Source organism: Centrocercus urophasianus, unplaced genomic scaffold (genome assembly GCF_019232065.1).
Source record: "Centrocercus urophasianus isolate 14NV4802_14NV808 unplaced genomic scaffold, USGS_Curo_1.0 seq_39, whole genome shotgun sequence".
In the NCBI taxonomy this organism is placed as follows: Eukaryota; Metazoa; Chordata; class Aves; order Galliformes; family Phasianidae; genus Centrocercus; species Centrocercus urophasianus.
The window spans coordinates 964,267-988,432 of record NW_024884966.1 but is presented as its reverse complement, the minus strand read 5'-3'; the positions used below and the strand labels follow the sequence as shown (position 1 = coordinate 988,432).

The 24,166-nt window shown below is 52.0% G+C and overlaps 3 protein-coding genes across 3 annotated transcripts; 2 read left to right on the top strand and 1 right to left on the bottom strand.

The window, feature by feature from the left end:
- The first annotated feature begins 2,019 nt into the window (after positions 1–2,019).
- TDRD6 (tudor domain containing 6) lies at positions 2,020–11,304 on the top strand. The gene is made up of 5 exons (XM_042832678.1): positions 2,020–6,763; positions 7,391–7,509; positions 8,668–8,757; positions 9,623–9,680; positions 10,760–11,304. Exons 1-5 carry the CDS (start codon positions 2,020–2,022, stop codon positions 10,819–10,821), a joined length of 5,073 nt encoding a protein of 1,690 aa, XP_042688612.1. The 3' UTR covers positions 10,822–11,304.
- Positions 11,305–11,840: 536 nt separating this feature from the next.
- Positions 11,841–23,668, bottom strand: PLA2G7 (phospholipase A2 group VII). Its single transcript, XM_042832679.1, has 12 exons — positions 23,586–23,668; positions 22,075–22,288; positions 20,017–20,141; positions 18,609–18,759; positions 18,353–18,446; positions 17,614–17,682; positions 17,029–17,176; positions 15,269–15,382; positions 14,931–15,022; positions 14,400–14,573; positions 13,479–13,627; positions 11,841–12,901 (listed from the first exon to the last, which is right to left on the bottom strand). Exons 2-12 carry the CDS (start codon positions 22,127–22,129, stop codon positions 12,804–12,806), a joined length of 1,269 nt encoding a protein of 422 aa, XP_042688613.1. The 5' UTR covers positions 22,130–22,288; positions 23,586–23,668; the 3' UTR covers positions 11,841–12,803.
- Positions 20,394–21,555, top strand: IMP3 (IMP U3 small nucleolar ribonucleoprotein 3). Its single transcript, XM_042832681.1, has one exon. The coding sequence runs from the start codon at positions 20,424–20,426 to the stop codon at positions 20,979–20,981; it is 558 nt and encodes a 185-aa protein (XP_042688615.1). The 5' UTR covers positions 20,394–20,423; the 3' UTR covers positions 20,982–21,555.
- Positions 23,669–24,166: the final 498 nt, after the last annotated feature.

Here is a 24,166-nt window from a genome sequence, read left to right as displayed (position 1 = left end):
CAAGCCTGTAGAGTTGCCTGTGGTGCCTGCAGCCACGAGCACAGCACTGCTGTGATCCATGTGAGTGGCTTCTGCTGGAGCTGGGACAACCCACTGCCTGCCCTGGCAGCAAGGTGCTGACTTTGCGATAATTGGCTTCCCATGGTATCTGCACGTTACTGCAAGACAAATCCGAGTCCTCTGCCTGCTGAGGATTTTGTACCGGGGGTGGCAGCTAAGCACCTGCAGTGTTTGAAGAGCAGCCCTGTGGGCAGCCCAGGGGGAGGCAACCTGGCTCCCTGCCTGGCCAGCTGCAAACTCTGCAAAAATCAATACATCTAATTATTAAGACCTTATTGCTACGGTGTTGGTCAGATATTCTCATAATCACACACAGGATTGTATTCAATCACGTATTTAGAGCCAATATTCAATCAACTGATTAGAGCCAAAATCAAATCTTGGCTCTAAAATGTGTTTTAAGATGGAATTACACAATGTCTATAATACTTGTCATACCCAATGCTATGGGGAAGGTTTTCATGCACTACCAAGCAGCTTTGAGTTTCAGATTGACAGTCAGTTATTACAAAACTACACCTTGTTTTCTGTGCTGCCCTGCATGCAAGCCCCGAGTGAGGAGCAGATGAAGATTTTGGTTGGATATCAGGGAGAAGTACTTTACTATGAGAGTGGTGGAACAGGTTGCCCAAGGAGGCTGTGGATGCCCCATCCCTGCAGGCATTCAAGGCCAGGCTGGATGTGGCTCTGGGCAGCCTGGGCTGCTGGTTGGCGACCTGCACACAGCAGGGGTTGGAGCTGGAGGAGCGCTGTGGGCCTTTGCAACCCAGGCCATGCTGGGATTCTGTGGTTCTACCAAGTTGAGCAGTGTGTCATTGAAGTGTGAGCAGGCTCCCTGGTCACCTACTCTGGCTTACAGAGGCACAGATCAGAAGGCTCTGCAGTGTTTGTTCTTTTTAACATTACAAAACCATGTCAATATTTACAAAACAAAGAACAGGAAAGCCAGATTTCCCTTCCCTCAGGCAACCCCACCCGGCCAGTCCTGTTTCCTAACTTTATTGACCAGTTCTGTGCCAAGCTCTGCTGCCATAATGGTCACTTCGGAAGCCTCTGAGCATATTCAGTGTAAGAAATTAGGGCTGTACGGATTGCTTTGCTTCCTACCCTTTGGAGGAAAGCTGCAGGGAAGGAGCAGTGCCTGCCTTCGGGGACACAGTGCTGAATGAGAGCCAGTTTGGAGAGAAAAGTTTAAGTACAGTCACGGCGCAGGGAGGTGCAGTGAGTGCAAGCAGGGCTGTGCTCTGGGCGCTGCGACACCTGGGGGCAGCGGGCAGTGCTGTGCCAGGGAGGGCTCTGGTCGTTCATTCTTATGCAGCTTATAGCAGTCAGAGAGCCCTAAAGGAGCATCCCTTCCTGGTAAGCCTCGGACCTGCCCCTCTCAGCTTCCAGCTGTCCCTAGAGACACAGCCGGTCTGTGAGAGCGGGGACGCGCGGCCCGCAGCGCCGCCAAGCGCGGCGCCCACCTTTGCTGCGGCCAGACGTTCTCATAGGCGGCGCGCGCGCGCGCGCGCCCCCTGCCGGCAGCGCCCCGAACTGCAGGCCGCGCCGAGGGAGCGCCAGAGCGCCTTCCGGCCCGCCCTGACACCGCCGGTCCGCCAGCCAATAGCCGCTAAGCCCCGCTCCTATGTCCCGCCCCCGGCGCCCTCTCGGCCAATGGCGGCGAAGCGCGCTCGGGAGGCTCTGCCCCGCGCCGTGCCGTTACCGCATAGCCGGCGTGGGGCGGCCCGTGCGCGGCGAGGGGGGCCGAGCTGGTTCGGCGCGCCCAGACGGTAACTCGCGTATTTACGGAGCTGCGTACGCCTGCCGTAACGGGACGGCGCCGCGTGCGTTGCGCTCCTCCTCCTCCTCCTCCTCCTCCGCCCCTCCGGGGCCGCCCATGGGCTCACCTGCTGCCCGGTCGCCGTCCGCCGCACCGCTGCACACTCGGAGAGGCTACTGCCGTCTACGCGGGGCGCGATGGGCTCCGTGCCGGAGCTGCCCGGTCCCGGGGCCGCCGTCTCGCTGCAGGTCCGGGCCGTGGACGTGCGACCGACGGCGCCCGTGGTGCGGCTGTGGGGAGCGCTGGGTGAGCGCCGCGCGGAGCGCGTCCGGCCGTGCGCCGACAGCCGGGCGGCGGTGGAGAGCGAGCGTGCAGCCGGACGGCTGGCGGGAGGCGCGGAGCTTCGCGCCGGGGAGCTGGGGCTGGTGGAGCTGGCCGGGCTGTGGCACCGCTGCCGGGTGCTGAGCGGCCGCGGCCGCGGCCGCCGCGTGTTCCTGCTCGACGAGGGTCGCGCGGTGACGGTGTCCGCCGAGTACCTGGCGCGGGGCGGCCCGGAGCTGTTCGGTCCGCCGCCCGAGGCGCTGGGCTGCGTGGTGGCCGACCTGGTGCCGCCCGGGAGCCCCGCGGCCGGAGCGTGCGGAGACGCGTCGAGCTCCGCCTGGACGGAGGAGGCGATGGAGCTGCTGCGCTGCCTGCACGGCAAGGAGCTGCCCGGCATCGTGCGGGAGCTGCTGGTGCCGCAGCGGCTGCTGGTGCTGGAGCTGCCCTTGCTCGTGGCTCAGATGCGGCGGCTGGGCCTGGCCGGGCACACGTCTCCAGGCGCCTTCGGCCAGCTGCTCCGGCGCTGCCTGCCGCGCGAGGCCGAAAGTGGCGCCTCCCCTGCCCACCTGTGCGACGGCGAAGGAGAGCCGGCGGCCCCGTGCGGGCAGAGCTACGTGGAAATGAGGCCCGGTCCCTCCTACGGGGGTCAGCTGGAAGTGGGATGTACGGTCGATGTGGTTGTAACGTGTGCTGAGAGCCCCGGTTATTTCTGGTGCCAGTTGAAGAAGTGCAGTGAGTTCACTGCGTTGATGGCTGAAATCCAGGAGTACTGTGAGAGCGTGTCCCAGCCGCACGCCTGGCCTCAGTCGGCGTGCTTGGCCCAGTACTCAGAGGACAAACGGTGGTACAGGGCTTTAATTGTCAGCGATGTCAGTCCTGCGGGTGAAGTTGAGGTCATGTATGTGGACTACGGCAACAGGGAGCTGGTGTCCCTAACGAGTCTCTGCTCCATTAACGAGCGCTTCCTCGAGCTGAAGGCTCAGGCCTTCAGGTGCAGCCTTTACAACCTAATCCACCCTAATGGTCCGGACCCGTTTGTTTGGGATGAAGCTGCAATCCTGGCTTTCCAGGAGTTTGTCGATGCCTCCTCAAATCAGTTTGAACTGCAGTGTACCATATTTGCCTTGGCTTCGAGGAACAACAGGGAGCTGTTCAACATCGTAGATTTAATGACGCCTTTCCAGAGCGCATCCCAATTTCTGACAGACAGAGGTGTGGCCAAACGTCTGCCGCCTCAAACGCCTCTGGCAGCCTCCGTTCGACTGCATTCTTTCTATTATTCCATGCACGAGATCAAAATCGGGAGTGAAGAAGATGTTTTTATTACGCACGTTGATGATCCTCAGACATTTTACTGCCAACTTGAAAGGTGTGCGAATGTCCTGTTGCAGCTCAGTGAAAACGTTTCTCGTCTCAGAGGAACGACGTCAGGCTTAGAAACCTGGCAGAGGTTTGGTGAGTTGTGTCTCGCCAGGTATACTGACAGCTACTGGTACCGGGGGGTCCTTACAAAAACAAAACCCACCAAGGAAGTCTTTTTTGTGGATTTTGGGAACACAGAGACCATTGAAGAAGATCATCTGCTTCCTATTCCGGGTGATGCTCATGATATCTTGCTTTTGCCAATGCAGGCCATAAAGTGTTCCTTGGCTGACGTACCTAATGTTCCCCAGGAAGCTACAGCGTGGTTTAAGCAAGCTGTCCTTGAAAGGCAATTAAAAGCAACTGTTGTAGCAAAAGAATCCGGTGGTAAACTGTTGATTGAGCTGTTTGATGGTAACATGCAAATCAATGCAAAATTGAAGGAGGAGTTCAGATTAAGAAACAATGCAGAAGTGTGTAGGTGTGTAAGGAGTACAGCTCTGTACTGTAGTATGGATATGGAAAAGAGGAATGGGGATGCACACTCTCCTCCAAATGCAGGAGAAAGTGAAAACTGCAGACCTGAAGCCCAAGGAGGAGAGAGGAGTAGCAAAATGCAGGTCAAAGAGAAAGATGTAAACCTTCTCCAGCCTGCTGCAAAGAGAGAATGGGCTGCTGGGTTACTGGCGTATGAGGGGAAGGTCAGCAGTAAGAAAGATGCTCTGTTAAATAAGGTGGAGGAAATGCAGTCTCTGCTCTGTGCCGAGATGGATGCAGAGTTGGATAATAAATGTGATACTGAAAGCAGTTGTGTGCTGCTGAAGCGTGTAACTGATCTGCCACAGCAGAGCGTGGTGCCGGCTCTCACAGCGTTGGCATATGTCTCCTATGTAAATAATCCTTTAGATTTTTATGTTCAACTGGCAAGTGATGAGGCTCAACTTCACAGCGTTTCAGAATGCTTAAAGGATGAAATGCTAGCAAAGATCCCCTGCGGGCAGCTCTTGCAAGCTGGGGACTTAATCTGTGCTCTGTATTCAGACGACAGCCTGTGGTACAGGGCAGTGGTAAAAGAGAAGGCTTCTGACCATTTGATTAGCGTCCGATATATTGATTATGGTAATACTTCAGTAGTTGATGTTGATCAAGTGCGCAGGCTCCCTGAAGACTTAGAATCTATTCCAGCAATAGGCATTCACTGCTTCCTAGGTGGGCTTAAATGCAAAACGAGTACAGGCTGGGCAGAGAAAGCAGCTCCTTGCTTCACGAAGAGGGTAAGTGAGGCTCTGCTAACATGTGAATTTGTGGAGGAGGTTGATGGTAAATGGGGAGTTATTCTGAGTGATGATCAAGGTGAAATAACAGTGGATTTAGTTGATGAAAGTTCTTATTCAAATGGAATGCTTGATAGAAGTGATGTGATAAATACGTGTGAGCCTTCGTCTCCTGGGGTGCAAAATGAAGCTTCCTGTGACTGTACATCACTTACCTGGAAGTTCCCCGAGGCAGGCCAGACTGTACATGTTTATATCACGGTGGTGAATGGTCCAGACTATTTTTGGAGTTGCAGTGCTGATGAAAAAAACATGACCTACATAGAGGAAAAAATAAAGGAAGCCGAAAACCTTGGACTAAACTCTATGGACAGCTGCATTAAAAGCGGTGATATTTGCCTAGCAAAGTACAGCGAGGATGGGAAGTTCTACAGAGCTAAGGTCAGCAGCGTGAAGGGCAACGATGTAGCTGTTATCCATGTGGACTATGGAAGTGAGGAGACTGTTAGCTTGGAGATGCTCAAAGCAATTCCAAGTGAATTGCTTCAGGTGCCTAATCAAGCATTTGCTTGCTGTCTGTCAGGTTTCAGTCCCTCAGAGGGCTCGTGGCTTAGTGAAGCCAAAGACAAGTTTTATGATATGACTGTAGAGCTCCTACTAGAAGCTGAAGTTCTTGGAACCCAGGAGAATAAAGCTTTTGAAGTCCCTCTGTGTGCTGTCAAACTGGAGTCTCCTGGGAGGAATATTAACGAAGAGATGAAATCTTTTTGGAAGGCTGATGTGGGAAGCGGTCACAAAGATATTCCAGACCCTGAGGGTTCCTTAGAAGGAAACAGAAGTTCAAACAGTGATGCGGGTCTTTATCTCAAAAGAGAAACTGCTACCTGTGGATTAGCTCGAGAAGTGAGGGAAAGTGCTTTGCTTTGTTCCCAGTGCTCCTTGGGTGAACCTTGTGGGTGTTCAGGTGGGTCTGAAGCAAAAGTGTCTGCTGAGTCTCAGGAGGTGGCTGGTGGACGTGAAACAGCTGAGCATCGAAGCAGCTTTGATAAAGAGACTGCTCCACTGGAAGATGAGAGCAGTAGCAAAGTATTATTAGGGCCAAGAGGAAGCTGCAGTCTTCACAGTTTGGGAGGTGGAATGAAATCTGCACTACAAGAGCCACCTGAATTACTGTTTCTGCAGGATGCTGAGGTGAAGGCAGAAGGCAAGGCAGCCAGCCCTTTGCCAGGAAATGGAGAAGAGCTGATGGGATGGCTCCAGGTAGAGCCTTCGATGGGTGATACAACAGAGGCACTGATCGAACTAGTTGAATTACAAATGCACTCTTCTTATGATGATTTGAAAGAGTTGATACTGGAGCTGGAGGAAATAGCAGCACTGCCCTCAGTCACTGATGAGATGAAGGAAGCACTTGAAACAGAGGCACTTGGAATGCAGACTGCTTCAGGCAGTGAAGCGAGAGAGAAAGTGCTGGAAGTACATGAGCCCCTGCTCCTGTGTGAGGAGATGGGGCACTCAGCACTCCTGCAGTCTGGAACCTTGCCTTCACTTAGTGAGGGAGAGAGCTCAATGCCCTCTGTTAGTGATGCAGGGAAGACAGCAGAGCTGTTTCCTTCTGATTCTCTGCCTCTGAGGCAGACTGCAGAGGTGCTGGGATTGAATTGCTCTGGGGTTCGTGGAGCAGAAGCTGTGCAAGAAGACTGGATGGAAGTAGAGCCTCCCCTCATGCTGCCTTCATCTGATGGTAGACCTGAGGAACAACCAAAGGCCCCTGATACGCTGGCAGCAGTAAGTGCCGAGATTGATCAGCTTCTGGATTTGCACAAGAAAGATGAGTGTTATGTGAAAGAATGGACGCAGCAAGACATGGAGGAGTTGTTTAAAGAATGTGGAAGCACACCTACACACATGCAGTCTTCAGACTGTAAACCTAGTGAAGAAGCAGGAAAAAAGCAAAGTGATAACATGGCTGACTATAGTGCAGGTAGAGTATCTGATTTTCAGGGGCTAAGTAATCAAAATATTCATTTAAACATGAAAATAGCTTTCCTATAGAAATCTGATTTATTCCCTAGTAAGCTGTGAGGACTTTATGTTAGCAGTAACTTCAGATGGGTTGTGAAAAGCAGAATGTTTAGTATCTCATAGGTAACGCAGCAGTCAGTCTTTGAGAGGTTGATGTATTCTTGTTTAGAGGTTGGTACATTTTCAAGGCTGTTCAGTATAACAGATTGCTGGCTTCCAATTACTTATTAATTAAAATAGTTTGGAGGGCTGCTGGGGGACTGTGGGGCAGTAGTGAGGGAGCTGAGTCTTTTGATTTGCTTTCCTTCTCCATTCATACATCACAAGGAGGGCAGATTGAGGTTGGATGTCAGGGGAAGTTGTGTGCTGTGAGAGCAGTGAGGTGCTGGAACAGCTGCCCAGAGAGGCTGTGATGCCCCGTCCATCCCTGGAGGTGTTCAAGGCCAGGTTGGATGGGGCCCTGGGCAGCCTGGGCTGCTGTGAAATGGGGAGGTTGGTGGCCCTGCATGGCACAGGGGGGTTGGAGCTTCGTGATCCTTGAGGTCCCTTCCAACCCAGGCCATTCTGTGGTTCTGTGATGTTGCAGGATGCAGTGGATATACTTGTAAGCTGAAGGGCTTTGCTGTTGGCTCCAAGTGTGTGGTGTGGACATCTCAGCAGTGGTGCGAGGCTCTGATTTTGGAGGTATCTGAGAAGGGCACCAGGGTAAGTATGACTGAGTGCTCCTTGCTGTAGTTGTTAAGACATGGACCTTCTTTTGTCTTATGGCAAACTTTTCAGAAGTCTGCTGCAGGGAAAAAAAAAAAAAAAACTTAGTAATGCAAAGTGTGATTCTGGGCTTCTAGGCTAGATAGAAACAGCCATCTCATCCTGAATGGATGCTCTCTCAGTACTTGATATTGCCTTCACAATCTTTCTCACCTTCATGGTCTGTGAGGACAGAAAGATGTGTCCCTGGTTTCTGGGATGTTTCCTGGTGTAGTTCTGTTATGTTGGGATTGCGACTTAGCATTTAGCTTTGAAGCTGTGTTACCATTAAATGCCCATGAAACTTGGCATCTTTTTACTGATTCGTTAAGGAATTAGTGTTAAAACGGTGAAAACTTGGAAAGAAATTCAAATTGTAGCATGTATTATGACTGACATACAACTACTCTTACTGCCATGAAATAGGCATCTTGGCTGGGTGTATGGCTGGTGGGAGTTAACGTGAACACTGCGTTACAGCAGACAGGGCTGCCTTGTGCTTCCGTTCTTAAAGCTGGAGTCAGTTTGTGAATGGGTTGTGATTCTTCCTCCAGCCTGGGGTGTGTGTGTATGCACAGACACGTGTCTATACATACACAGACATCGTATGTCTATAAAAGTTCCTTGAACTGTAATTTGCAATTGCAAATTCAAGTGATTATTTCATGACAGTAACTCTGAAAGGCTGAATGCTTGAGGTTGTAGAAGCCAAGTCCATCGCTAGTAAATTCCTTAGCTATCTAAGGCTGATCCAGCTGCTTGTAGGTGATGAATGTCAGATTATAGGGTGGCATCTCTTTTAATCTGCCTCCTGCTGGCTCTGATTGATGCTTTCCAGCCTTTCTCTCTCACAATACCTGGATTAGCATCCGAGGAGAGGTTTGAGCTAGGGTGCTGTAGAGGGAACCAAATGTGACGTACTTCAACAGTGAATCTAATTTTAAAAAGAAAATCAGTAGTGATAGTCAGGTTTATTAGTGGCTAATTATATCTTGCTTAGAAGATCCAGATGGAAAGCATTGTAGGAGGTGAGGAATCCTTAGCTGTGTTTTTTCTACTGCTGTGTTTTCTTTGAATGTATTCTCAGGCTGCACATAGTTGGCTCTGTCCATACAGGTACTGAATCTCTGCAGTGGCAGTGAGGAGATTGTAGATCCTGAGAACGTCTGGAACGTTATTCCCAGCTGGGCTGGCAGATCACCTGAGGTATGGTGCTCCTTGTCCTGTCACTGCACACCACCAAGAGCCTGGCCTCATCCATTTCTCTCCACCTCCCTTTAGATATTTAGAAACATTGATCAGACCCCTCCTCAGCCCTCTTTTCCCCAGGCTGAACAGCCCCAGCTCACTCAGCCTTTCCTCATACAGGAGATGCTCAGGGCCCTTCATCATCTTTATGGCCCTCTGCTGGACTCCTTCTAGGAGATCCCTGTCTTTTTGGAACTGGGGAGCCCAGAACTGGGCACAGTGGTCTAAATGTGGCCAAACAGAACAGAGGGGGAGGATCACCTCCCTCGACCTGCAGGCCATGCTCTGTTCATCAAAGGATGCCACTGGCCTTCTTGGCCCCAGGGCACACTGCTGGCTCATGGACAGCCTGTTGTCCACCAGGACACCCAGGTCCTTCTGGGGAGCAGAGCTCCTCTCCAGCAGGTCAGTCTCTGACTTGCTCCTAATCATGGTAGCATAGCATATAATTGGTAGGTAATGGAAAATACTTATATTGCTAACTAATTAGGAAATGGTAAAGTTTTCTACAACTTCAGGTAGCACCAACCAATGAAAAACTCATATTTGGAACTCAGAATTGAGGTTTTCAGCTGTGCTGCTGATGGTGATAGCCCAATGAATGTTTAGTTGATCATTCATATGTAGTTTTTGCATCAAATTAAAAATGAGCAGAAGATATCTATAATGACTTTAGGGTGAGGGGCAGTGGGGGGGGGAAGCAGTGCCAGAGTGTCCAGCAAGACTGAAGTAAAAAGTTAATCTAATTCTACAAGAAACAGGGAAGAATGGAGAATATTTTGGCAATCGTGCAGACTTCCTAACAGAATCCCCTTCTGTTTAGAGAACTACTCATGTGACAGAAGATGTGCTGTCCCTGCCAGAGGAATCTTTACTTCAAGGTAAGACTGCCTTGAGCACCTCAAAGAGGTTGGATGCTCAGGGACTGGATGCTTTCTAATTCCAGTAAATGCTCATACATCTTTGATTTTTATTGAGAAATTTTGAAGTGAAATACCTGTTCTGTTTACCACAGGACGTAGGACAGGTTCTTCTAATCATGCACAGTTGCTGTAATCTATGGAACTGTAGAGCAGTTCTGGTTGAAAGGAGTTTTTGAAAGGCCTTTGTTTTCCTGTGCCTGCTCAAAGCAGTGTCAAATAGATCAGGTTGCTTAGGGCCTTCCGTTCAGGTCTGGATCGATCCAAGGATGGAGTCTGCAGAAGCTCTCTGAGCAACCTGTGTTTCACCCATGGGAAACTGTATTTCAGTACAGTGCTGAATGGACTTGTCTGTGAATAGCAAACAGTGAAGCCTGCAGCAGTGCTGTGTTAGGCAAGAAGGGATTTGAGAGAGCTTGATTAGGAAGTTGGACTGGTGAACCCTCAAATCAGTCCATTCTCATTTGCACCATGCAAACGCAGGCTTACCCTCTTGCTGTCTCTGGTGTGATATGCTTACAGTTCTCACGACTTCCTTTAAGTGTTCTTTTTCCTCCGGGCCCAGTAATTATTACTGTCCAAATTTCTCTCTCAATTCTTGAGTGCTTTGATGGTCTCCAATCAGTATGTCCTCTTAGCAAGAGCTGAGTTAGCGTTAGTGAAGGCCGCACAGCCACGTGTGGTGGAAGTGGAGCGTGATGCACACCTGTGCAATTGGCTGCAAGGGCACTTGGAGTAGGAGGGAGCTGATGGACAGGGTGCAGAAGCTCCAACAGTGGCTGCTGATGCACCCAGTGAGGGCTGGAGTGGCTTTGAACTCTACCTGCGCTCTGAGAGCACTGTTCCTGATCTGCTTGAACACTTCAGTTGTTGGAGATGAATTGTCGTTACACTGAACTAAGTGTAGCCTTTTAGTGTGGTCCAACAAGCTGATAATGTTTGGTCTGAAGGCTTGTAGGTGACTGCGATTTCAAATAATGCATTTATACATGTTTATGGGAACGTCTTTGTGCATCTGATCTGTTGTTTTTTCTCCATAGAAGAGCAAAGTGGCTGCAGTTCAGCTAGATCTGAAGATCCTCATGTTCTCCAGCCTTTCTGAGAAAGAACTTATTTACCACATGAGGTGTAATAAGTCTCTGCATGCACATCCATTCCCACAAAAATGGGTTTTTATAGGAAATATACAACCAACGCACTTGGGTGTTCTACACAACTGAGCAAATGCCTGGTACTGCCACACCTCCTTGTCATGAACAGTGGTTGGTGGGAGACTGGTGCTGTCTGTTGGGCGTTTTAAAACTGTGCCTTAATCAAACAGTGTGCCTCGACAGGCATCCCTTACTGAATGCTGGTGTGGCACTAACTTATGCCTAGCTGATAGTGGGTTCTTGATGAAGAGCTTCCCGTGAGCTGCTGTGGTGATATCTGCTGTTGCATTGGTTTGGTTTTGTTTCTTTAGGTTTAGGAAAATTCAGAGTATTTTTGAGGGAAGTTTTTTCCTCTGTAGCGAAATGAAGTTGTTCAGGGCTGAAGCCTTGCATTTTGTGTCATTACAAAGCAATTAAGAAGCTGGAATAAAGCTTGTGCTGGCAAATGCTGTTTAGTGCTTTCTTTTCCAATGGCCAAATACTGTGTGTGCCAAGGATATTTGTTCACCTGTACCACACTCAGATGCAGCCGTGCACGTCCTGCAGTTCATGGTTCTGCTTTGACCCCCAGGTAGTTCTCTAGAGCACTGTGAGCCATGCTGAGCCTTTTGAACCACTACACCATTGGTACAAAACAGAGCTGGTACTCTTAGCACAGCCTTAATGGCACTCACTGAACACGAGGCCTTTCCTCCAGATGTGATGATCCAGCAGGATGGCTCCCACACAGTGGGGTAAGGACTTGTACCGCTAGCTGCAGCTTACCGTGCATTTCAGTTTTGTCATGTTTGTTCTCCATGCTTCTGGATAGCACAGCTTCTTCAGTCTCTTTGGAGGTTGCCACACTGACTTACAAACACCAGGTGTTGTAATGGGCTTTCTGAGTGCTACAGGAGATCTCAAGCATTAGTGCTGGCTCAGTAAGAGAAACACGTGTGTTGATGCTCTTGGTAGAGACAAGACACAGTAGTAGGCTGTAAAGAATTTAATTCTGAAAAACAGACTGCAGCTGTCACTGCAATCTCATGTTAAGATCAGATTTATATAAAATACTTCATTAGTGTTAACTGCTCTGCCTGCATCTTGTTTGTACCCTTATTTTGGAACAAACAGCTTACAGTCAGTAGTAGTCAGTCCCCCTCTATGAGTCCTTCCTTGTAGCAGCTCCAAGCAGTTTTGCTCTGGAAAGCAGAGCTGCATTTGGCCATTCACAGCCCACTGTATCTGCTGGCACCTGAACAAAGGTGAACATATGGAGGGTATTGCAACTGTGTGAGCCATCACTGCAGTCAAACACTGGTTGTGTCCCCCTTTTTAAAGGGAGCAAGTAGCAGCAGTGTGCATCTATTCCAGTGTAATCAGCAGCAGTACCAGTGATGGCGGTGATACAGGGAGTGATAGGGGAGGCCCTGCTGTAAAAGCTCTGCCTTGGGGGAACTATGCTTGCTGTGAGGGACCTTTTCAGCAGCTTTTGGAATGGAGCCACCTGGGAGTGTGGAGCATGAACACAAAAAGGAGTAAGTTCAGATGAGAAGCGGTTCCTGGAGCACAACTGAAATACTCTTACATAGTTTAACAAATTAAGGAGCTCTTTCTTACATGGCAAAAAAACAGCCCCCAAACTTGCTGGGTGCTGCTGACTGACAAAACTGGGTAGTTGGATTCCTTGGAGCTTAGACTTTCAGTCGGAAATTACCATCAAGTGATTCCTCATGCCAACTGCCTGCAAAGCAAGAGCTGCCCTGTTGCAGTATTTCAGAGAATCCCACTAACTCCTCTGAACTTAAAATCTTTCCCTGTTGTGATTTTGTTGTTGTTGTTGTTTCACACCCCAAAAGCTGTGTAGGAGGCCAATGCTATCTCAGCTCCAAGCAATATGGGCCAACAGTGGTGTCCTGATGAACATGGCCTTTGCAGTACTTCCTTGTATTCCTTATTCAGCCGGAGATAAGTCAATGTTGGTACCAGAAATAACATTGGGTCCTATGCCATCCACAAGTGAATCCCACTTATCAAAATCTCTCTTAAGACCTGTAAAATGGGGGAAAGAAAACCCAAATGGTAATGAGTTACACAGATCTATACTGAAAAACGACACAAGAGATGAATCCCAGCATGGCCTGGGTTCAAAGGCCCACAGCGCTCCTCCAGCTCCAACCCCTGCTGTGTGCAGGTCGCCAACCAGCAGCCCAGGCTGCCCAGAGCCACATCCAGCCTGGCCTTGAATGCCTGCAGGGATGGGGCATCCACAGCCTCCTTGGGCAACCTGTGCCAGTGCCTCACCACCCTCTGGGGGAAAAAATCCCTCCTCAGATCCAACCCAAACCTCCCCTGTCTCACTTTAAAACCATTCCCCTTGTCCAGTTTGGAAAAGCAGGGAGTGCAGTTGTGCACACCAGCACAAGGTGTTGAAATGTAGATGTTCTTCCTCTGAGTTGCTTAAGTTATAAAAATAACAGAGCTCGAGGAAAAGTCTGTGGTATTTTTCTGCTCAGATTTTTATGAGGCTCTCACTTTTGATCTTGTACTGAACAGCGGTTATTAAATAAAAGCTTCATAGGAATTGAGGTTTGATTCACACCACACTTTGATATAAACTGACACTTACTCAGATGTTTCTGCAGGAAGGCTAATGAAGCGTGATTGCATATATCAATAGCTTCATTTGGATCTATTTCTCCTTTTAACTTGAAAAACTTTCCAATGATTTCTCCACTCACAAAAGTAAAATCAGGAAAGCTCTGATGTACCGATCCCCTGCAAAGAGAAATGAGCAACAGGTTTGTAGGAACCACAGAATAGTTCAGGTTGGAAAAGACCTTAAAGATCACTGATTCCAGCCACAACCCAGCCATCCTACCCCAACTCTAACAGCCCTCTGCTAAATCATGGCCCTGAGCACCACATCCAAATGGTTTGAAACACAGCCAGGGATGGGGATTCAACCCCCCACCACAGGCAGGGCCACCAACCTCCCCATTTCACAGCAGCCCAGGCTGCCCAGGGCCCCATCCAACCTGGCCTTGAACACCTCCAGGGATGGACGGGGCATCACAGCCTCTCTGGGCAGCTGTTCCAGCACCTCACCACTCTCACAGCACACAACTTCCCTGACATCCAACCTCAATCTGCCCTCCCTCAACTCCAAACCATTTCCCCTTGTCCTGCTGCCATCTCCCCTTTCCAAGAGCTGACTCCCCTCCTGTCTGCAGGCTCCCTTTAGGTACTGCAGGCTGCACTGAGGTCACCCCGCAGCTTCTCTTCTCCATGCTGAACAAGCCCAGCTCCCTCAGCCTGTCTTTGTAGTGGAGGTGCTGCAGTCCCCTGAGGGGCTCATGAGGGCAGAGCAGAGAGGGACGATCACCTCCCTGTCCCTGCTGGCCACCCCTTAATTTAAATGTGAAGCCTTGATGAAGCAGGGCCTGCCATTCTTGCAGCCACATGCAACTGAACAGCTCCAACATGAGGATAAATTTTGGAAACAAAGACTCATCTTAGGCTTCATAAAGGGTGGATCCACGGCACTTACTTGATGGTGATCATTTTCTTGTTTGTATCATTGGAGCTAAGCTTCCTCATCTTTAAGATATTGGAAGCCCACTGGAATTTTTCAGAATTGATGAAGAGCAGTGGTTGCTGCACGCTGCTTTGGTAAGTGTCATCGCCTACTGGGAGCATCCATGCATCAAGGGCAATGCCACACCTGCCAAAAACAACATCTGGGTGTTATCACAGGCACACAGCTTTGATTTGCAGCAGACATGGGAAAAATCTGAGGATACCCAATAGGTAAACGTTACTGAATCATTTTGTAGCAAAGTGTTTCTTCTCTCAGGGAAGAGGATCCATCCATTATTCTGTTTGCTGGTCTGCCAGCACTCAAGGAATCACAACAAACTATGAGCTATTAAGTTCCACCATATCCCCAAAGCTAACTGAAGTATGAGCTGAGAAAATGAGATGTGCCAAGCAGCTGTTCTTTAAGAGCCAGTTAATGGGACCTTAGGTAAGGTGCCCTGCTCAGGTGCCAAGTGTCCCTTCCTTTGTTTTACATACTTACCTAAATCTAATTTCTTTGCTGAGACTCTCAATAACTGTAGCACCACCAAAAGAGTGTCCCATCACAGCTATCCTGCTAGTATCAACAGAATCCTGCCAAAAGAAAGCCAGCTGCTGTAAGAGACTTCTTTTTTTTCTCAATCTGAAGTGTTTTTTAAAGCAATAGATCCTAATGAATTTGGAAGAGCACAGTTTCAGCTCCATACAGGTGACCTGAGAACATGTTCATAGATCTACAGTTAGACATTCAGAATAGTCTACAAGCAGTTAGAAATGGCAGAGGGAAACCAGAGCTGTGGCTGGGCATGTAACAGAAGGAAGCTACCAGCTCTCACTCACCTTCAGGCGGTTCCAGTCAAAGTCTGAGTTCAGCACATTCATCACTTCCTCTCCTGAATTGATTTTTAGAATGAGGTTGAGTGCTTTGATGCACTCCTCTGCTCTCTGCTGTACCTGGGAGACACAGATGGGGCAGAACAGAGGAATGAATTGGGAGTTACAGGGTATCTGCTGGCTTTGCTGGCCCGCTGTTCATTTAGCCTGATACTGTACCTCAGTGGCTGGCACAGTAAGCCCTTACAAACTGAAGGCTGGCTGTGTGAAACAAAAACCTGACAAGTTTTGTTCAACGTGAAATCTGGATTTTGGAGGCCCAAAAATGCTGAAGCTCTTATGTAGATCCTCCACACACACAGGAATTTGTCCCATCAACACAGGCCTAAAACCATCAACCCCTGCTCTCTGACTTCTCACAGAGGAGGTACAGAGATGTGCAGAGGCTTATGTTACACAACCACAAGAAGGGCTGACTTGTGCCTCTTCCTCATGCTCACTTTGGTAAGCAAACACCATTGCATCACTTTGCCCCATCTCAACAGCTCCGAAGCCATCTTTATGCTGGATATACCCGGAACAGGAAACAGCCTACAAGCCCTTCCTATTTTCAATGCATACACACTGATGAAAAACGTATTAAAGCTGTTGCAGATACAGGACTTAAGTGTTCAGTATGGCATGTGGTATGGATTTTGATATTTTGGTAGAAGAAAAACTTCAAAAAGAACCAAAGAGCAGCAGAGTCTTTGGGAACAACTGACTGCACCAGCCAGCAGGATGTCCTGAGTTTCAAGTAAATCTCCATCTCCTAACTTCTTGACTGGTGACATACACAGGCAGCAGCTCCTGCAGTTTATTTACAAGCTCCAATGTGATATATTTAGCCCCATTTAGGAGGATGTTGTTATGCACACAGGAAAGCACACTCATACTGCTGCCCATTTGGCCCAGTGAGATAAACACTTGTCTGGTTGAGTCTGCACAGCGTGCAAGAACACACTCCCACATTTTAAAGGTCAGGTCAGTGCTTGGAAGAGCTTATCTCTATGGCTATAAGGCATCCAGCGTGGATGCTGCTTATCATCAGGAAGTTGCATTCTTTACACTGCATACCCTCAACCACGTAAGTGTGTTGAAGGTGACAAAGCAAACATCCCCTTTAAAGCAGAGATGATTCATCTCGCTATCCAGCAATAAACAAGAGCTAAAAGACGGCTAAGGCTGCACACACATCTGAATTCAGCTCTGTGTCCCTTAAAGACAAGGCTGAGCAGAACTGTGCAGAAATGGAGGAGAAGCAGAATATGGAGAGAAACAGAAAGAGGCGAAAGAGCTGACCAGGCATGGCAGCACCACCTCATGAGAAAGCTTTCCTGAAGAAGCAGTTGAGCATAGAAGCACAGAACGGTTGGAGCAGGAAGGGACCCCGGAGGCCATCAGCGCAGGCCTGCAGCGCACAGCACACCGCAGCTCCTCAGTGCTCAGAGCCCCGTCCCCTGGCCTTGGCTGCGTGCAGGACGGGGCAGCAGCACCTCTGGGCACCCAGTGCAGCGCCTCACCGCCTCACCGCCAGCGGCTCCTTCCTTACATCCAAAGCCTCTCCTTTATATGGAAGAAAGATGTTGTTGGCGTTCCCATCTTCAGCAGTTTTTTGTATACCCACAGAGCCGTGGCAGCAGCCTGCAGATGTAGCCTTGCTAGCATTACTCAGTGCTGACCACACAGCTCTCCTGCCCCATGCAGAGCACAGCCCTGGGCTGTACCTGCTTGTGACGCACACAGCGTTCCTCCTCTCCTGCTCTGAGCCTCCTGTAGTAGATCCACTCCTTCTCCACGCTTGATGCAGACTCCTCCTCTGGCTCAGAATCAGCCTTCTGTTTACAGAAATACGTCGCTGAAGCTGATTCATCTCTGAAATAACAGAAGGTTACGTCTGATGTTGCAGCCATTTGGTTTGGGAGCAAGTTCAAAGAAGCCTTAGTTCTGACCTGTCTCAGGAAATCAAAGCTCCCAACCCTGCTGCACACCCCACTGCGTGCAGACAAGACTTTCCAAACAATGGAGAAACCCCACCAGAACTCCCACCACCATTATGTTCTGTGGCTTCTAACAGTAACAGTGAGAAAAGGAGCGTGCTTAAAGAATGACGAACATAACTACCCACAACAATTTTCCCTCAAGGCGTCAAATTAATTCCCCTTTGTTCAGCTAGGTGGGAATAGAGCTAGACAAATGGGAAGCTGAAGCTGTTAGTTACTCTTTCAAAAAGAAAAGTTCTTCTATACAACAAGAAGCATTCTATTATGAGCAAGTTTCTTTCTGTCAGGACTCAGACGCAGTACACACACCTGTGCTCCACAGCTGCCACCAGAAAGCCTTGAGAAGCCATCTCTATGCAGATAGCAGAATAGATGGTCCTGCAATCAAAAGACACTCTGGTGACCACATGGACACAATTGTTTTGGTTGCCCAGCCCCTTAAACACTGACTGCGCCACAGACACACCAGCCCCCATTCCCTATTTTGTCTGTTTCAGCCAGCAGGGCAGGCTGCGTGTGTCAGCTCCCAAAGGGTGCTTTTGGCGATTGCTTCTTGGTGCTGCTCTGCTTTTAGTTGCAGCTCATCTTCACAACATCCTTATGGCTCAATAAATACCTACACCTCTAAAATACAATATGGCCAGGGTTGGAAGGGACCTCAAGGATCACGAAGCTCCAACCCCCCTGTGCCATGCAGGGCCACCAACCTCCCCATTTCACAGCAGCCCAGGCTGCCCAGGGCCCCATCCAACCTGGCCTTGAACACCTCCAGGGATGGACGGGGCATCACAGCCTCTCTGGGCAGCTGTTCCAGCACCTCACCACTCTCACAGTAAAGAAACTTAATGAGGAAACAAAGAAGCCAAACCTGCCTCATTTACAGGCCTTGATTTCAATGGAAGCACACTGATACACAGCACCCTGATCTTTGCATCGTGTTCAGCCCCACGGGGATCTCACCCCATCCTGAGACCCATTCAGCACCACTCCTGGACACTGACATTACTGTGGATGACCAAAAGAGTTTGCCAACAAGCTGCAGACTTACCGAAAAGCTCCAAGTCCATGGGAAAAAACAAGCAGTGGGTATTTTTCTCCAGGCTTAAAAGCAGCATTTGATTTTGCAGGACAGGTCACTGAACCTACATGAAAATGGAAGCACATGTCATTACTACTGAAACGAGAGACCTACAGACCCTCTCTGTAGGAGAGATCTCAGTAGGCTGCAGACTGCAGGTTTCAGAGGAGTCGTCTGAGAATCAGTCCAATTCTGCAAACACTTTGGAGACCAGAAGCACTCTTACCAACATAATACTGGAAAAGCCTTTCTCCCACGACCCGGTACACATTGAGGAAGTCAGACAGCCCCTGGTAGTACTCTTTATCCGGAATCCACGGCGTCTCTTCAGTATCTGTGTCGTCGCATGATGGATAATACAGGCGCAAAAAGCTTCCCTGGAATTAGCAGAGGAAAAGGAAGACTGCTGTTCATTGATGTATGGCAAAGAAAAGATTTACGACAGGGAAGGACTTCAGCTGCAAGAACAGCTCCAGAGAATTTAGAGAATGTTATGAGAAAATTATTGTCCAATATAAGCTAAGCTCTGATGGCAGTGCTGTGTCACCATCCCTCTGCTCCTGCTGTAAACTGCACACTGCAGCACAGAGCTCTGCAAGATCTCCCACAGACACTGCAATCTGCACTCATACTTCCCAGTCTGCAATGGGATGTGCAACAAGCACTTTGAACCCACTGTCCTGCTCCACCTGTGCCTTAATCACAGAATCACAGAATGGCCAGGGTTGGAAGGGACCTCAAGGATGACGAAGCTCCAACCCCCCTGTGCCATGCAGGGCCACCAACCTCCCCATTTCACAGCAGCCCAGGCTGCCCAGGGCCCCATCCAACCTGGCCTTGAACACCTCCAGGGATGGACGGGGCATCGCAGCCTCTCTGGGCAGCTGTTCCAGCACCTCACCACTCTGTGTGTGAAAATCTTTCTCCTAAACTTACATCAATTTGTGACACAAAGGCAATGAAGGAAGAAAGCAGCAAAGCTTCAGCCAGACAGGTAATTATATTAATTCAAGCCCAGAGCAGTCGCAGTGAATTTCCCCTGCAGAGCAACTGCTGAACAGAACAGGGGAAAGGTTCATTATCTATCACTAAGAATTGTAATGGTGCTGATTGCTTATCTAAGGAAAAGACGCGGGCTGACTGCAAAGAGAAATCAACCCTTTTTGGTGCTGTAAGAGAAGCCAGGGGGAGCAGAGCAAAACCCATGGCCGAGCTCTGCACGTGGGTGATACCTCACAAGTGTGGAGAGCAAAACTGCAGAGCAAGATTAAAAAGCAAGTGGACATGAAACAGAAACTCGTAAGCAAGCCCATCAGCTGGCTACCGCCGTTCCTGTCTTATCGTGCTGTCTTTCTGCCCTACCAACTGCAGAACTGACATCCTGTTCTCCGCGGAGATACCATCTCATGTCTCACGCTCTGTCCCAGCTGAAGCAGCGCACGCTCGTCACCCAGCCCCGCACCGGGACCCTCTTGAGCACAGCACGCAGAAGGAGCCGCGCGGTCCGCGGAACCCACGCCTAAGGGCTGCCGCTGTCCCACCGTGCCGGGCTGGAAAAGCGCGTTCAGCCGAAGCGCGTCCGGCAGCCCCGCTCGCAAACCCGGCCGGCCGTTGGGCTCATCTCGGCTCCGTACCTCGGCCGCGTTGCCGGTCATCAGATCCGCGCAGCCCACGGCGTGCGGGCCCTTCCCGGCGGGGATCCGATAGCCTTTCTCCGAGCCGCCGCCGCCCATCTCCGCCGCCGCTTTCGCCGATAAACCTGGGGACAAAACACGGCGCATCAGGAGAGCCCCGGAACCGCAGGGAAGCGAGGAGCGGAGCGAAGGGAGGGAGGACGGACGGGCGGGCCCCGGGCGAGCACCCGGCACGGCGCTCGGCCCACCGCGGGGCGGCACCTCGGTGCGGCGCTACCCGGCTCCGCTCCGCCCGCACCCGCTGCCCGCCGAGCGCCACCGTCCCCGTTCTGGACCGGGGGAGGCGGGGCTGGCCGCGACCCCGACGCTCCTCCCCGGAAGGGCCCGGCGGCACGGGAGGCGGCAAGATGGTGCGCAAGCTGAAGTACCACGAGCAGAAGCTGCTGCGGCGGCTGGAGCTGGTGAGCTGGGAGGCGGCGCCCGGCAACCTGGCCGAGGTGCGGGCGCTGCGGCGGTACCGCGTGGGGCGGCGCGAGGACTACGCGCGGTACAAGGCGCTGGCCCGGGAGGTGCGCGCCTTGGCGCGGCGGCTGCGCGATCTGGGCCCGGCCAGCGCCGCCTTCCGCGCCCGCTGCGGCGCCGCGCTGCTGGAGAAGCTGTACGCGATGGGGCTCGTGGCCTCGCGGCGCTCCCTGGCCGTGTGCGAGCGCGTGTCCGCCGCCTCGTTCTGCCGCCGCCGCCTGCCCTGCCTGCTGCTGAAGCTGCGCATGGCGCAGAACCTGCGGCACGCCGTCACCTTCGTGGAGCAGGGCCACGTCCGCGTCGGGCCCGAGGTGATCACCGACCCCGCGCTGCTCGTGCCCCGCGCAGTGGAGGACTTCGTCACCTGGGCCGACGCCTCCCGCCTGCGCCTCAAGGTGCTCGACTACAACCAGGAGCGCGACGACTTCGACCTGGCGGCGTAGAGAAGCCGGAGCGGGGCTGAGACGCGCGGGGAGCCCTCCTGAGAGACCGCCGAGCCGTCCTGCGGCCCCCGGAGCCCCCCGGCCCTGACCTGCTCTGCTCCACTCCGCTCTGCCCGGAACGCACACGCGCTGAGTCCTCGTGGTGAGGCTGCCGGGCTGCCGAGCTCATCATCTGCCCACAGCTGTGCGGCTCCTCGCTAAGAGCAGCACTGGAGGAGCTTTGCACGTGGCCAAGCAGCCGCTGTGCTGATGTGCCCAGCTCTGCTGCTGCAGGGCTGCGTGGGAGCACCCCAGTGCTGCTCCTCATCGCAGCGCCGGCCCAGGAAGGTCTGTTTTAACCCGGAGCAGCGAGTCAGCAGGGGAACGCTGTGTGATCAGCAATGGACCAAATACTGGATTTTGGGAATTGTGAGAGTTTGGGCCTCAAATACAACAAACAAAAGTGAACTTGGTTTTCCTGTGAAGCCTTAGAGCTTAGGGCGGGCTGCAGATCAGTGCTGGGCGGCTCTGGGGCTGCTGGAGGTGTTACTCCTCATCCAAGAAAGGCAGAAATAAAAAGTCATGTTTTGGAAGAGCTCTGTGTGGAGTCATATTGCCTTTCCTGTTGGCATAACCCAGTGAGCACCGCTTCTCATCTCACAGAACTGCTTTTTGCCACAGCACCACAAGCAGTCTGCTAGGCTGCATTTGCTCATGGTTTTAGGCTGGAGAAGAGAAGGCTGCAGGGAGACCTCATTGTGGCCTTCCAGAACTTGAAGGGAGTGTGTAAACAGGAGGGGGAACGGCTGTTTGTGAGGGTGGGTGGTGATGGGACAAGGGGAATGGTTTTAAAGTGAGACAGGGGAGGTTTGGGTTGGATCTGAGGAGGAAGTTTTTCATGCAAAGGGTGGTGAGGCACTGGCACAGGTTGCCCAAGGAGGCTGTGGATGCCCCATCCCTGCAGGCATTCAAGGCCAGGCTGGATGTGGCTCTGGGCAGCCTGGGCTGCTGGTTGGCGACCTGCACACAGCAGGGGTTGGAGCTGGATGGTCTTTCAGGTCAACCCAGGCCATTCTATGATTCTATGAATAGATGCAGAAAAGACATTCCTTACCTGAAGCATGACTTTTCATGAACGCCTTCCGAGCTCTCGCCCACAGCGATGCCATCGCTTCTTAGGAAGAGCAGAGGGTCCCACAGCAGGGTGCAGGCAGGCAGCAGCCGGCTCACTGCTCTGCTTAGGGGGGTTGGGAATAGCACAGGGCTGCTCCCCAGGAGGTGGAGGCAGGATGGAAACCTGTGGCTCCACACCTCCAGATCCTTCCGCCCTGAAAGAAACCATTGCATCTTTTACTTGTGCACCAGGGGTTACCACTGCCAGTGCATCTCTTTGTAAAGGTTTTTTTCCTCTGACTGTTCTGTGCTCTGCTTGGAGGGGAGGAGCTGGCCTGGGGACAGAGGGGGGGATGGAAGGGGAGTCCTTCACACTAAGGTCTTTGTGTCGGGACAACAAGGCTGAGGCTGTCACTGGAATACAAATGTGCTGTGCTCAGCTGCTTTTCCAGTCAACAGAAACTCTGCACGTGGAGGCAGCCTCCAAACCCCGGCATTTCAGTGAGGGTTGACAAGGAGATATCCCCCTCACAGCCCTGTGAGCGCAGGGTGGATTCACACATCCACTGGGTGTGGGGAAAAGCAACCCACAGCTGCAGGGCAGCATTTACCTGGGAGCAAATGGGGCAGCCGACTGCCACTGACAGCTGGAGGCAGAGGGGGTGAGCTCTGGTTACTCCTGGAGCTGCCCTGAGGGCACCTGTGTGACCCCTGTGTGAGTCCCAGGGCTGTGTCATGAGGAGTGCTCTGTGCTGCACTCTGCAGCCTCTCTTGCCCAGAGAGGCTGTGATGCCCCGTCCATCCCTGGAGGTGTTCAAGGCCAGGTTGGATGGGGCCCTGGGCAGCCTGGGCTGCTATGAAATGGGGAGGTTGGTGGCCCTGCATGGCACAGGGGGGTTGGAGCTTCGTGATCCTTGAGGTCCCTTCCAACCCTGGCCGTTCTGTGATTCTGTGATACTCTACCCCAGATTCTGCCCAGAAGAGCAAGAGAGGGTAAAGTCCAGCAGGCGCTGGTGGCAGATCCTTCTGCAGAGGGACAGTGCATAGCTCAGCACATGAACACGGATAGCTCATGGGGCTCAGAACACTGAAGAGAAAACGTCCTGAGGGGGCTGTGGCTGCCTGTCTGCTCTGAAGGAGTTGGGACAGGAGCTGCGATCTCCCAGGCTCCCAGAGCTCAGGTGAGACGGAGCCCCCAGGACGTGCAGCCAGTGGAGCAGTGCGCACACGGCAGCACCCCGTCCCACTCCGCCTCTCGCGGTGCCGGGCGCTCCCTGGACACCCGAAGCCACACTCGATACCGCGCAGTTTCCTTTCCTCCCACCTAGCGGAGCCGCTCGGCACCGCCGCGTCCCCCCCCCCCCGCTCAGCCGCACCCCCCCTTATCCTTCCGCATGGATTTGGGTGGGGTAAGAAGAAGGCTGCGAGCTCGGTACGACCAGCGCTCCTCCCCGCCTCTCTCAGCACCGCCGTCCCCTCGCCCTCGTTGCCCACGGGCAGCGCTGCCCGTACCTGCTGCGGTGTCCCGGCCTTCTGCAGGGCGCCGTGCGCCGCACGGACGGACGGAGGACGGACGGATGAGTGCCGGGCGCTGCCGGAGGGGAGGGACCAAACTCCGCCTCACTTCCCAGCCGGGACGGTGTTTGTGGGAGAGGCTTTCCCTGAGCCTGGAAAGGAGGCGTGCCTCGTGGGAGCTGCGCCGGTACGCGCGGCTGGCCGCGTCCCGTGGCGATGGGAGCACCGCGTTGGGGCGGCTTGTCTCAGGGACGCTGCAAAATCCGGCTTTACAAACCGAGGCCAGAATCCCGTTAGAAGTGAGCCCCGCTTCTGAGTGCCGTTTGTGGGGTGGTTGGAGCAGCTCGGGGCCCCATGGGTATTGCAGATGTGCCCCGCGCGGTGAGTGCCCTGCACTGCGCTGACTCGCAATACGCTCAGTGGGGGCGGCACGGTGGGAGATAACCCCAAATCCCAAAATAATAACAAAAGAAAACTTTGAACGATGCCTGCGGTTCTCTGGAAAGGAACTGGAAAGCCGTGAAAGTGCCCAAGGCTTGCTTTTTTTTTTTTTTTTTTTTTTTTTTTTTTTTTTTTTT

Excerpts from the sequence above, each read along its gene's own strand:
- TDRD6 (XM_042832678.1), top strand. The coding sequence starts at position 2,020 with ATGGGCTCCGTGCCGGAGCTGCCCGGTCCCGGGGCCGCCGTCTCGCTG. Across the intron at positions 6,764-7,390 it reads CATGGCTGACTATAGTGCAG|GATGCAGTGGATATACTTGT; the intron begins GTAGAGTATCTG and ends GTGATGTTGCAG. Across the intron at positions 7,510-8,667 it reads TATCTGAGAAGGGCACCAGG|GTACTGAATCTCTGCAGTGG; the intron begins GTAAGTATGACT and ends CTGTCCATACAG.
- IMP3 (XM_042832681.1), top strand. The coding sequence starts at position 20,424 with ATGGTGCGCAAGCTGAAGTACCACGAGCAGAAGCTGCTGCGGCGGCTG.
- PLA2G7 (XM_042832679.1), bottom strand. The coding sequence starts at position 22,129 with ATGGCATCGCTGTGGGCGAGAGCTCGGAAGGCGTTCATGAAAAGTCAT. Across the intron at positions 17,683-18,352 it reads CATGGACTTGGAGCTTTTCG|GACCATCTATTCTGCTATCT; the intron begins GTAAGTCTGCAG and ends TTTTGATTGCAG. Across the intron at positions 13,628-14,399 it reads AAGAAAATGATCACCATCAA|GGGATCGGTACATCAGAGCT; the intron begins GTAAGTGCCGTG and ends TTCTCTTTGCAG.